This window comes from Heptranchias perlo, chromosome 24 (genome assembly GCF_035084215.1).
Source record: "Heptranchias perlo isolate sHepPer1 chromosome 24, sHepPer1.hap1, whole genome shotgun sequence".
Taxonomy (NCBI): domain Eukaryota; kingdom Metazoa; phylum Chordata; class Chondrichthyes; order Hexanchiformes; family Hexanchidae; genus Heptranchias; species Heptranchias perlo.
In genome coordinates, this window is record NC_090348.1 from 26594175 (window position 1) to 26606830 (window position 12656).

The following is a 12656-nucleotide window of genomic DNA, read 5'->3' on the forward strand; positions in this document are numbered from 1 at the left end:
ATCTTGGACCTGAATGAACAGGGCAAGCAACAGGGTATCTCCTTAACCAATGAGATTTAAAGATTGGGAAATAAAAACAGGAAGGACTGAGAAGGAGGGTGAATTCAATGTCAAATCAGGTACAGAAAAAGAAATAAAGAGATAGAAAGATTGGTTTAAGAGAGAAAAAAGAGACAGAAAGGAAAAATAAAAAAAACATTTAAAGTTTGACATTTTTAAAATCGCCCCCAAAAAATTAAAACCTGAAGGAACGAGACTCCACACTTATAATAATTAATTTTCAGTGCCAGGTTGATTGGCAGTCATTAACACATCACTTCTTTAAAAGGGTACTTACGCTTGTGATGACATGTCTTAACTTTCTGTGACAAGTTTAATGAATAATTAATGGGCAAATACAGCAAGCTCCTAAAAAAAAACGGAAAGGCGAAGGTCGAGATGCCATTTTCGTGAAGCTAATGACGGAGTGGCGCAACTGGACAGCAACTTTTGGATCTTCACATTTAATCGCCCATCTGTTCCTCACCTGAAGTTGTTGTACCATTTACCCATAAATAACGGCAAGCGCCATTAACCTTGTCGTTATTTTGACAGCAAATTCTGGCCCATTACTTCTGCTGCAGCATATAGGAAGAGGAGTAGGCCATTCAGCCCCTCAAGCCTGTTCTACCATTCAGTATTTTTTATCTTAATTAATTAATCAGAGCACAAACCTTCATGTACAATATGTGGAAGGAATGTTTCCAGAGCAAGTTCTATTCCTAGCTCTTGCAGAAACTAAGCCTCCCCAAAAGGGCTTTATTCTTGTGCACTCTGCAGCTACACAGTGCAAACTGAAAGTTACCCATATCAAAAATGGACTACTGCAACATAGCTTTGATATTAGTATTTCCAGTTACCATATATAATAACAGAGCAGCTAGTTTCTGAGTTTAAAACACTCTTCAGAGTTGAAATTTGGAAAATATGGATGGTAGTGGACTTCACATTTTGATCCATAGACTATAATTAAGAGTCTTTGTTCTAAAAAAATGATTTTCGAATGAGAAAGCCAAAGAGGAACAGGCACAAGTAATGAACCCGCCATCTGTAATATATTAGTGAATGTTTCGAAAGCGTCACTCTAGCACGCAGCTTCTCGCTTTAACGGCGTCGATATAAACCAGGGTTAGGCTGCGATGTTTCTGTGACAAGCGATCAGCCGCTGGCTCCCCGAGAGGAGACGGAGCGAGAGTGTATGTGTGTGTTCCTGGTATTCCTTGTATGGAAACTAGTCCGGGATCGAGGGTGATCGAGGGGGATTGATGAAACTGGTTTCACAGGGCGGCTGGAGGAGGGGACTAAGAGACCAGGACAGTGGCGAACACCACTACTCTGCACAATCCCAGGATAAATCCCGACCCAAGAAAAAGAAAAAAAACAAAAAACAAAACTAAGCTGTTTGGAGATCGGACCGGGGTTGATGGCGGCTCTTTACATCAGCTGCTAATGTTATAGTTTGGGATTATTATTATTATTTGTTGTTGTTGAACGTGGGATCGCGGTTGAACCTATTCCTGGAACCTCCCCCCTCCCACTGATCTTATCTCCCTGATAATTAACTTGGGACAGATTTCTTTATTTTTTGGGGGGGATTTATTTATCTTCCCTGCCACTTTGTGTGTTTGTAAAATATATTCACGGTGGAAGATGGCTGCTTCCAGGAGCTCATTCTGTCTAATAGCAGTTATACAGTTGTGCCTGATGCTACCTTGTACATCGCAAGAAAGCTTTCCTCAAGCTAACGAGTAAGTAACAATAGACCAGTTTGCTGCTTGTCCTTTTTGTAGCTGTGTGCAGTGCCCAGTGTCTGTGACTCTGGCCGCGGTCCTTGCCAATAAGAGGTGTTATAGTGGGGACGGGACCGCTTTACTGTATCTCACGGTGTATCTCAGTGATTAAATAGCGTGCTGTAGAGAGAGAGAAAAAATTCATATGATGCATTTGCGATCTGGCCAACAGATCAGTGACATAGAGAAGTGTCAACACCTTTAAAGAGACGCTATTCTTTTGATTGATTTGTCTATATATTTATGTTTGACTTTCAAGCCTTCTATTGAACAAAAAAGCCAGACACAAAAAAAAGTTTAATGCTGTCGGTTACCAGATATTTACACTAAAAAGATGGCAGTATGTGATTTTAGAACGGGCTGCCATGTTTTATGGGGGAATTGCTGTATTTTCCCTTTAGAATTTGAGCAATCATTTTGTTCAAAGAAACTTGTTGCAAAAGTTAAGAAAAAGTATATATTTCGGGGATTGTAGAGGAAGGTTTCCTTTGGCTGGTATCACTGGGACTGATCCCACCAGGTTACAGTGATGCACAGTAGGTATTAAAGGCGTACTGTCTTCATTAAGAAGTGTTTGACACGTTTTTTCTTTGTTTATAAACACAAGGCACAATTATGTAAACTACGTTGAAATGCATTGTTGCGTCACTTGCATGTGATGTTGTCGTGGTGAGAATAACATTTACAACCTCCCCCCACCCCCCAAAGAAAAGAATAGGTTTACCAAACACTTTTTCATGAAGAATGTAGCAGAGCACTCAGGTCCAGAATTGAATACTCAGCCAAGATTATAAGAATGCTTTAAGTTTTTAGCATACAAGTATACAATCGATTTCCTTTTTGTTTGGAATATACATTTTTCAATATTTGCTGGAGGTGTCTGATATGGGGATGACAATGGACTATTATTATCTCTTTCCCCAGAAACAAACCTTTAACTTTGTGTTTAGTTCATTAAGGTAACAGTGACCCTTTGAGGGAGAAAGGAGCAGAAACAGCTTTGAGGCTTTAATTTAAATGAGCTGCTCTTGAGGTGGAGCCCACTTATATTTGAATGTCATGGTGTAGCAGGACCATTCTAGTTTTGTAATACAACCTCAGGCACACTCTGATCCAGAAGATGACATTTTTTCACAACACTGACAGTACCAGCAGGTCACTTCTTTCTTTAAAAATAGCAAATCTGGGCTACACCACAGGAGCCTGTGGAGACATTGTTTTGCAGGCGTAGTCTGTCATGGATAGAATGATTTCATTGGTAAAAATAATTTAGTGGCAGCTTGCAAATGTAGCAGATCAGTTTTGTGCACTTGTAAGTGCCAGCCCACTCTGAACCATCTCATCCTGCCCCTGCAAGGAACTTGGGCCCATGTGTTTTACACTTAAAAGATTTGTAACGTTAATTAAAACATTTTTTGGGTTTGCTGCTGAAAAAAAGTAATTTGTGCAAGCAATGGCTCCTAAAGTAAATGTTTGGATCAGAATTATAAATGAGGGCCCGCATATTTTGATGCTGTTGTTTTGTGTAGAACATAAAATTTTGTATTGCAGAGCCATTAAGATGGACTGCTGGTTTCTGCTTGCATTGCACAGAAGGCAATGGCAAATTCTAGTACATTATTATTTCTGGTTGTAGTACAAAGATACACATTTGCATTTCCAGGGTTTACATTAATCACAGTTTAACTGTTACGTTTGATTCAGTATGAGCATATCCGTCTATAGCTTTTCTTCAGTTTTCCCATTAAAAAAGTTACTTCATTCTCCTCCTTAATGGGTCCACTGGGATGGTGACCTGTTCTTGGGTCTCTGCTACTAGAGCTTTACAGCAAGCCACTAGGAGGTGTGTGAGAGCAGTGCTTGTTGATTCTGTCTGTGGTTTGTTTTAAAATTTATTTTGTACAGCAATACTGACAGAGACCTGGGGAGCAGGCAGCCTGCCTACCCTCTTGACCATAGATGGTACGTGGAAGGCCAAGAATAAATACCTTACAAATAATTTCTGGCTCCACAGAAATGAAACTGAAAAAAATTTTGATTATCTTTTTGTGGGCCGTCTCCAGCAGTCCTTTTAAGAAAGTCAGAAAAACTGAGTGGAGCATATGCGGTGCACGCTCCGCCAAATTGATAACGAACCTGGAGCGGGGTCCTAAATCTGGCGTTGGACCCTAATTTGTATATTCAAGGCACCTAACGCCAATTTCAGGTGGGCGCTCTGGACACTTGGAAATTGCCGGCATCCAATTTGGCAGCTGGTGCACTTCCGGGAGAGATCGGGCGCGAGAAATCCCGATGCAAATTTTTCGCCCAAAAAACTGCCGCATGAGGAACAATTTCTCCCCAAGGTCTTTAAAAAAAGAGGCCTGTTTTTTGAACAAGTATTTGAAGAGTTAAGGTTACATATTGAAGGAAGCCTTCAGTGACAGCTGCTGATCACATGCTGTGCTAAGGTTGTCTCAGTATAGTCTTTGGCATGTTATTTAGAGGAGCTTAGGTTGGCTGTTTCCACATGAAATTGCCTAACTTTGATGGTGTGAATGTAAAAAGTGTGATTGCAGCTAGCCAGGCTTGCACAGATGCTATGTATTATTAGTGCTTGTAGGAATGGGGCCATCATTCTGACCCTACTAATTTGCAGTGGTATATTTTTAAACCTGTTAGCTAGCGCAAGTGTTCAGATCTGTATTTTGGGAATGAGGCCTCCTGCCATGTTTGAGTTGCCTAAATATAGAAATAGAGAAGTCATCAGCTGGTCCTAGCAATCAGTGGCACTGTCTGAGCACCAGTGTTAACCCCGTAAGCGCTATAGCAGCCCACCTTCTAGTCCTCTATATGTGTGGTGTAAACTTGCACCTATATTAAAAGTGAATGCTCCTGTTTCTTTTGTTGCCCTACTATTTTAGAATTGTAAACAATTTTACAACACCAAGTTATAGTCCAGCAATTTTATTTTAAATTCACAAGCTTTCGGAGATTTTCTCCTTCCTCAGGCAAATGTTTTATATTTTATATTTTAGATACGAGTCAAAAACTTGCAACTTACATTGTTTCAATGCAAATAGCCATGGGGTCAATTTAATGCATCAAGAGGTAGGTGTTTGTGGATTGGGAGGTAGAGGAACATAACTATTTAAATGATAAACCAGAAACACATTATGGGTGTTATCTATAAATTATCATTAATGTCAAATCTATACAGAAGCAGACTTTCAGACTTTAAAGAGGTGGGGGGAAGGCGCTTTTGGAAAAGGAGAAAATGACTAAATTTTATGCTTAGATATTTCAAAGCTGGAAACTTGACCAAAATAATTTACTTCAAGTCCTGTTTACATAATATTGGTAATAAATTGTTTTTAACTTTTTGTAATATTAAAGAAGGTAACTATCAGGATGTGGTTTGTTCAAGTTTCGTAGCTCTGCTGCTAAGAACCTGCTGAATTACATTTACTATCAAACTGGATTAAAAATAAAATAAAAATTGCTGCGTAGAAAGACTTAGGCCCCGATATCTATGGGGAGGGAGCAGGGGCGACTATAGCGGCTAGGAAATCCGGAAATATGGGAAAGCTGGAGGTCGGCAGGAACTCATTTGAAATTTTGTACTCAGTTTCCCGCATGGCAGCTGGCCAGATTGAGAGGCTGGCTGCTGCCGGGCGAGAAAGCCTGCTGTATGAGGCCGCAGTCAGGGACCAGAAGGGAGGGAGGGAGGGAGAGATCGCGGGAGGGGGGAAAGATCATGGAGGGGAAGAGATCACAGGTCATGAGAGAGATCACGAGGCGGGGTGGAGAGAGATTGCGGGGTGGGGGGAGGAGATCGCGGGGTGAAGAGGTTGCAGGGGATTGGCCGATCACAGTTGGGGGGGGGTCTAGAGATCGCGGGGAGGGAGGCAGATCACGGCAGGTTAGCTTGGGGGAGCCAGGGGGAAGCAATCCTGCTCCACCTGGCCCACAGGCAGTGCTGGAAAAGCACTTACTTGCTGGATCTAGCTGTTCTCACCTCCCTTTAGCTGTTGGATTTACCGAGCTTTGGAAACCCGGCCTGCAGCCGTTAAATCCAAATGGCTGCTAAAATGTGAGGCACGCAGCCTCATTAACATATTAAAATTACTAACTCGCCTCTTGAGAGCAGGTTTCTCGCCCAACCCCCAACCCACCCCGGTTAAACCGGAAATAGGCACTTTTGTGGCGGGTTGGGATCAGGTTTCCCATTATTAAGAATTCATCCCCTCCCTCCGCTTCCCCCACCCCGTTCCTCTCCTGCCCATCCCAAACCAAACTACTCTCAGATCTCAGGCAGCCTGATAGTGGTGTGTGCTACAGGTGCAGGGCAGGAGCAGTAGGTTCATTATCATATAGGTACATAGTCCAGGGCAACTGCAGAGTATAAACTGACAGAATTGTCAGGGCTAAGGGCACAGTACCGAAGTATATATTTTATTGCTTTTTAAATAGGAAAATCTAATTCTGAAGCCATTTACCTACTGAGAAGAAAAATCAATTTTAGTTAGTAAGGCTCACTGTCACTGAGTAGCACCATCCATCTGTGCTTTACAGTCTGTGTATCAGTATAAGACAGCTTACATCTAAGTAAAGTACTAGCCTGAAAATGTAGCAGTAGAAATAATAATGCAAAGTAAAATTTTGGTTTTGAGAATTGAAGTCGATACAAATGAGCACTGTAATATTAATGGGAGCAGTAACAGCAGCTGTCAGCAGCATCACAGCAGCACTATAGGTGGGCATGTCTGTACAGGTGACCCAACCTAAGACCTATAGATCACAGGGATAGAGCCAGAAGATGGAGGAGAGTGCTCTTCTCACGGAAGACCAAAGATTAAAAGATGTTTTTCCATCAGAGTAGTGGATATGTGGATAGCTGTCCCAGCAAAAGCATTTCTTTAAAAGTAAACAGCTGAATAAATATCTGTTTAAGAATATAATTGAAGGTTATGAGGATATAAATAGATTATAGATGATCAAATGCTGCATAGAACATGTTTGATCCTGTACTGCTGGCATCATGGTTCTGTTGTCTGTGCAATGCTGCTGGCCAGAGTTGAATAGAGCTGAGTTGCAAGGTTTGATCGGTAGCTCAAATATTTGTTTCATAACTTTTGATGGCCAGTGACTTCCATTTTCATAGAGGTTTTTGCACATGCCAGACTAGAAAATTAGCAAAAGCTGGCCAGCTGCTTCAAAAAGGCAGACAACTCAAAAATATATAAACTTATGATGTAGTTGCACTGAAAGTGCAGTGGGACACAGGCTTGTCATAACATTAGCTGGAGATATATCCAACATTCCATCGCTTGTATGGTGGAAATTTATAGCAAAAGTTGGGGTTTTTCCCTTATTTCTCGCGGAGGATTTGCATGCTATTGCGGATATGTATCAGTACTCGCTGTTACTGAATTTGATGTTAAATTGTTTGAAGATTGTTTATGCAGTTGTCACGGTGACACAGAGGTACTCTTCCTTTCTGCCTCCTTCACAGAAGCACTTTTCACCTCTTTACCCTCAGTCCATGCCAGCATTCTTCTCCCTCTCTTTCTGCAGTTCGTACTGCCATTCAACTTTCCGCCCTTCCGTTCATTCTGGCAATCTTCTCCCCTCTGCAGTTCACTCTGGCATTCTTTCCCCTCTCACTCCTCACTTTACAATAACACTTTTCTCTCCAGCTGATGCTAGCACTCCTCCCCCTCTCTCCAGCTCACAGATTTTGCTGGCGCCTTTAATCTCTGCCTCCTCAGTTCATACTGAATTTCTTTTCCCCTCTAATTTCCAGCTGGCACTCTGTAACCCTACCCCTCAGTTCTCATTGTCTCTGTTCTCCCATTCTCCCCAAGTTCAGACCAACACTTTCCACCCCCCTTCCACTTCATGTTGGCAATCTCAACGCCCCCTCCCGCCCCCCCGTCGTTTCCCTCAGATCACGCTGGCACTCTTCTCCTGCCTCTCCCTCACTTCATGCTGTGGAGATGCCGGTGATGGACTGGGGTTGACAATTGTAAACAATTTTACAACACCAAGTTATAGTCCAGCAATTTTATTTTAAATTCACAAGCTTTCGGAGATTTCCTCCTTCCTCAGGCAAATGTTTCAAGAGCTCCTTGAAGCCTACGCATTTATACATATAGAACAATACATGGTGTTTACAGACTGCCCCTGCAACTGCCCGTTGCCAAGGCAATCACCGTGTTCAGACAGAGAGGTGTCACCTGCAGAACCCCCGAATACACATTCACTTCATGCTGGCAGTCTTCTCCCGCTCCTCCCAGCTCATGTGGTCACCTACTCCCTCCCCCTTTCATTACCACGCCTGGTTCCTCTGCTGCTCCGGGGCAAAACTGTTGTGAGAATTCCCCACCATGATGTACAGCAGAGTTATACCTCCTGCAGTAGCAGCAGCATCAGGTAGAAGTGGGAACGACGGTGAGGCGCAAAGCTAGAAATGACAGTGATTTTCATCTGCAGACATAGACAAACAGACACTAATTCCGAAACACTGACTGTCCTTGTGAAACATGGACAGCTGACATGTATGGATTTTGCTGTCATTACGTCATTCATCTGATTCAGTTGGGTGGTGTCTATGACATTGAAAACTCTATATGGTCCAAGGGGGGAGTAGGCCTGAAGGTCGAGTAGACTTCTTTTTCTGTAGTTTCTTACTTTTTAATGATTTTCTTGCTATACAAGGAGAAGCTGACAGAAATGTCTCACATATTGCGTTAGTTCAACTTTGTGTTTTTTTAATAATAGCCATAAAATTTGACACAAGATCACTTTGCCCTTTATGCTAAAGAAGAAATTTCTTCACTTTGCTTGGAGATCATTTCAAATAACTCATCTCCCCATACAGTATGGTAGTGTAATGGTTATGTTACTGGACTAGTATTTCAGAGATCTGGACTAATAACCAGAGAATGTAAGTTCAAATCCCACCATGGTAGTTTGAGAATTTGAAATCAGTTTTAAAATAAACTAGTATCAGTAAAAATGACCAAGAAGCTTTCAGATTGTTGCAAAAACCCAACTGGTTCACTAATGTTTTTTAGGTTAGGAAACTTGCCATCCTTATCCAGTCTGGCCTGTATGTAACTCCAATCCCACACCAATGTGGTTGACTCTTAACTGCCCTTTAAAGTGGCCTAGTAAGACACTCAATTGCATCAAATCACTACCATCAGTGGTTCAAGTAGAAGGCCCATCACCCACCTTCTCAGGGCAACTAGGGATGGGCAACAAATGCCTATATCCTGAGAATGAATTAAAAAAAGTCTGTGATCACCCTCTTGTAATTGAGGCGGGACAGGAGCCTAGTGATCTGGACTGCCATTACAGTTTCTCCATGACCAGCCATCCAGACTGCGATTTAAATGGATGGAGCTGGATCTCGGCTGGAATGTAACATACTTCCTCCAGCGGTCTGACTGGCTTCAGACTAAACTAAATGTGAGTGGCAAAGAACCCAGTTCTGGAGTATGCAGCTTTTAAATCAGGGAATAATTGCGCTTTAACAGTTTCCAGCTTCCTGGCCCTAACCGTTTCCTTTTCACTATGTGGACGTCCAGTCCCCCTACACCTCCATCCCCCTACACCTCCATCCCCCACCAGGGTGGCCTGCAGGTCCTTCGCTTCTTCATTGAATGGAGGCCCAACCAGTCCCCATCCACCACCACCCTCCTCCCCTCCTCCGCCTGGCTGAGCTTGTTCTTACATTGAACAACAACTCATTTGGCTCCACTCACTTCCTCCAAATAAAAGGTGTCGCTATGGGAACCCTTATGGGGCCTAGCTATGCTTGCCTTTTTGTGGCATGCGTGGAACAGTCCTTGTTCCAGATGTACTCAGGTCTCCTCCCTCACCTCTTTTTCCAGTATATTGATGACTGTATTGGTGCCGTTTCCTGCTCTCGCTCCGAACTGAAAAATTTCATCAACTTTGCTTCCAATTTCCACCCCTCTCTCGTTTTCATATGGTCCATCTCCGACTCTTCCCTTCCCTTCCTCAACTTCTTCCTCCATTTCTGGGGATAGGCTGTCAACCAATATCTATTATAAGCTCACCGACTCCCACAGCAACCTTGATTACACTTTCTCTCACCCCGCTTCCTGTAAGGACTCTATTCCATTCTCCCAGTTTCTCCCTCTCCGTCACATCTGTTCTGACGATGCCACCGTCCACACCAGTGCTTCCGATATGTCTTCCTTTTTCGACCGAGGAAACCCCCCACTGTAGTTGACAGGGCCCTCAACCATGTCTGTCCCATTTCCTGCACTTCTGCCCTCACCCCTTCCCCTCCCTCCCAGAACTATGGTAGGGTCCCCCTTGTCCTCCCTTGCACCCCACCAGGCTGCACATTCAACAGATCATCCTCCGCCATTTCCGCCACCTCCAGCGCGATGCCACCACCAAACACATCTTCCCCTCCCCTCCCCTTTCAGCATTCCAAAGGGACCGTTACCTCTGCGACACCCCAACACACGCTCCCCTTCCCACGGCACCTTCCCCTGCAAACGCAGGAGATGCAACATTTGCCCTTTTGCCTCCTCCCTTCCCGCTGTCCAGGCCCCCAAACACTCCTTCCAGGTGAAACAACGATTTACTTGTACTTCTTTCAATTTAGTATACTGTATTCGCTGCTCACAATGTGGTCACCTCTGCATTGGGGAGACTAAATGCAGATTGGGTGATCGGTTTGCTGAACACCTCCGCTCTGTCCGCAAGCGTGACCCTGACCTGCCGGTTGCTTGCCATTTTAATTCCCCGTCCCACTCCCACTCTGACCTCTCTGTCCGCGGCCTCCTACACTGTTCAAATGAAGCCCAGTGGAAGCTCGAGGAACAGCACCTCATCTTTCGTTTAGGCACTTTACAACCTTCTGAACTCAACATCGATTTCAGTAACTTCAGATCATAACCACTGCTCCCATTTTTTCGGACAGCAGGTGCTGGTAATGGTTTTGCTGTTGCCATTCACAGCTCCAGTAATCCCATCTTTTTTTTTTACTTGTCCTATTACCACTCTCCTTGCATTGTACCATCAACCCTTTTGTCATTTGATCACTCCTGCCCTCTACCTTATCACAGACCTTCCTTTTTATTATTTCCTCTCCCCCCCCCCCCCACAGCCGCCCCCCACCCAACTTTCCTGGCTCCGTACTTGCTTAAAAACTGTTAAATCTTTAATTTCTTCCAGTTCTGACAAAAGGTCTTCGACCTGAAATGTTAACTCTGTTCCTTTCTCCACAGTTGCTGCCTGACTTGCTGAGTATTACCAGCATTCTCTGTTTTTATTTCGGATTTCCAGCATCCGCTGTATTTTTCTTTTGAACAATTGCACTGTTTGTGTTACAGTCCCACCCATTTGATAATAGTCTGTGATACATAATAGCAGCTTCAGAATGTGTCACTCTTACTCTCTAGTTATTATATAGTGTGAAGCATATTTCCTAGCAACCCACGAGTGAAAAAAGCTGCCTCCTCCTCCCCCTGCAGTTGGCCTCAGACACTTGTAGTCCCCGGTCTCGGATGAGGCCTTCAGTGGGACAGCCGGTCTGATCTTCAGGGCGCTTCTGCCCTTTAAGGTCTCTTGCTTCCTCTTCCAATGCAACAACAGAGTCCCACTGCAGCACTGCCGGGAGCTTCTGTCTTCACACAGGGCTTTTTCTTGGTGGCAGGAATCTTGCTAGGAGCACATTGTGCATAGCGAATGGTCCCTGACCCAAGGAAATGGGTCGGATTGGGGCATATCCTGAGGGGGGGGGCGGGTGGGTGGTATAAGTCCCACCATGTCCCAAAGAGGAGAATCCTGGAGTCGATTTTCATATAGAACAGGAGCAATAAAGAATATTAGGACCATGTGCAAAAGTTAGCGACTGCTACATTAATGCTAATATACAAAATTACTCCTGCTCCGCAGATATGTTAGCTCTAATGCACAGAGTAATTTCACTTTCATTGTCAGTGCAAATACAGCCGATATTATACCACACACACCCAACCCACGACCTGCTACATCTGGGAGTGCCTGATGCTGATACCAAGTCCCAAAAATGTTTTTTATTAAGGTCAAAACAATGTGTTATGGTCTGTAGAATCAATTTTTCAGGAGACTATTTATGATTCTTAGTTAGTTTTGTTTATGATTATCATGATCATGATCGAGAGAAAAAGATGTTAGAATTATTATCGATTTGTGTATCCTAATCTATTGGTGTGTTACTATATTGTGAGATCCTTGAGTGGATAGAATATGTATTTATTTTCAGCTGCCTCCAGGCAAATGTTTACCTTATCCAATCATAATTATAATCCAAGAATTCCAATGTAGAAAATCCTTTACGTTTTACTCCCATTACATAGAATTCCCGAAAGCTGCTCAGGTGTACAATACATCAGTGGCTTATGTCCCCTGAGTAGGCTTCCAGTCAAGCTGCTGCGGTGGGTTCCCACAGGGAGGAGGACAGGTTGAGGTTGAGGTTGGTCCCAAATTGGCATTTTCAGTGTCACTCAGTCATTACTGAATAAGACACAAGCTTCTGCTAGCATGCCCCCCTCCACTGACCCAGTGATATTCCACAATGAAGTCCTGGCTGTTCATTTTAAATGGCCCAATGTAGGGAATTGCTTTTGAATGACTGTCAAAGCCGGTATTCAAAACGAAGCCATCTGACCAGGAATCTGGCATAATCCTGCTGGAACTGGGCATCACCTTATATAACGATTTTAAAATCATGAGACAGTGATTGATTGTAATGGGATTAGCCTGTGATAGCTGATATTGCCATTCCTGTTACAAAAGCAGATTCTTTGCCTAACTTGA

At 43.5% G+C, this 12656-nt stretch overlaps 1 protein-coding gene across 3 annotated transcripts in view; it reads left to right on the forward strand.

Moving 5' to 3' along the window:
- The first annotated feature begins 1210 nt into the window (after window positions 1-1210).
- The window catches only part of LOC137341637 (voltage-dependent calcium channel subunit alpha-2/delta-1), a 588942-nt gene continuing 577496 nt past the window's right edge, over window positions 1211-12656 (forward strand). For all 3 annotated transcript variants that reach the window (XM_068004938.1, XM_068004940.1, XM_068004939.1), the window contains exon 1: window positions 1211-1787. In XM_068004938.1, the coding sequence (XP_067861039.1) occupies window positions 1690-1787 (98 nt within the window). In that variant the 5' untranslated portion in view covers window positions 1211-1689. The remainder of the gene's footprint in view (window positions 1788-12656) is intronic.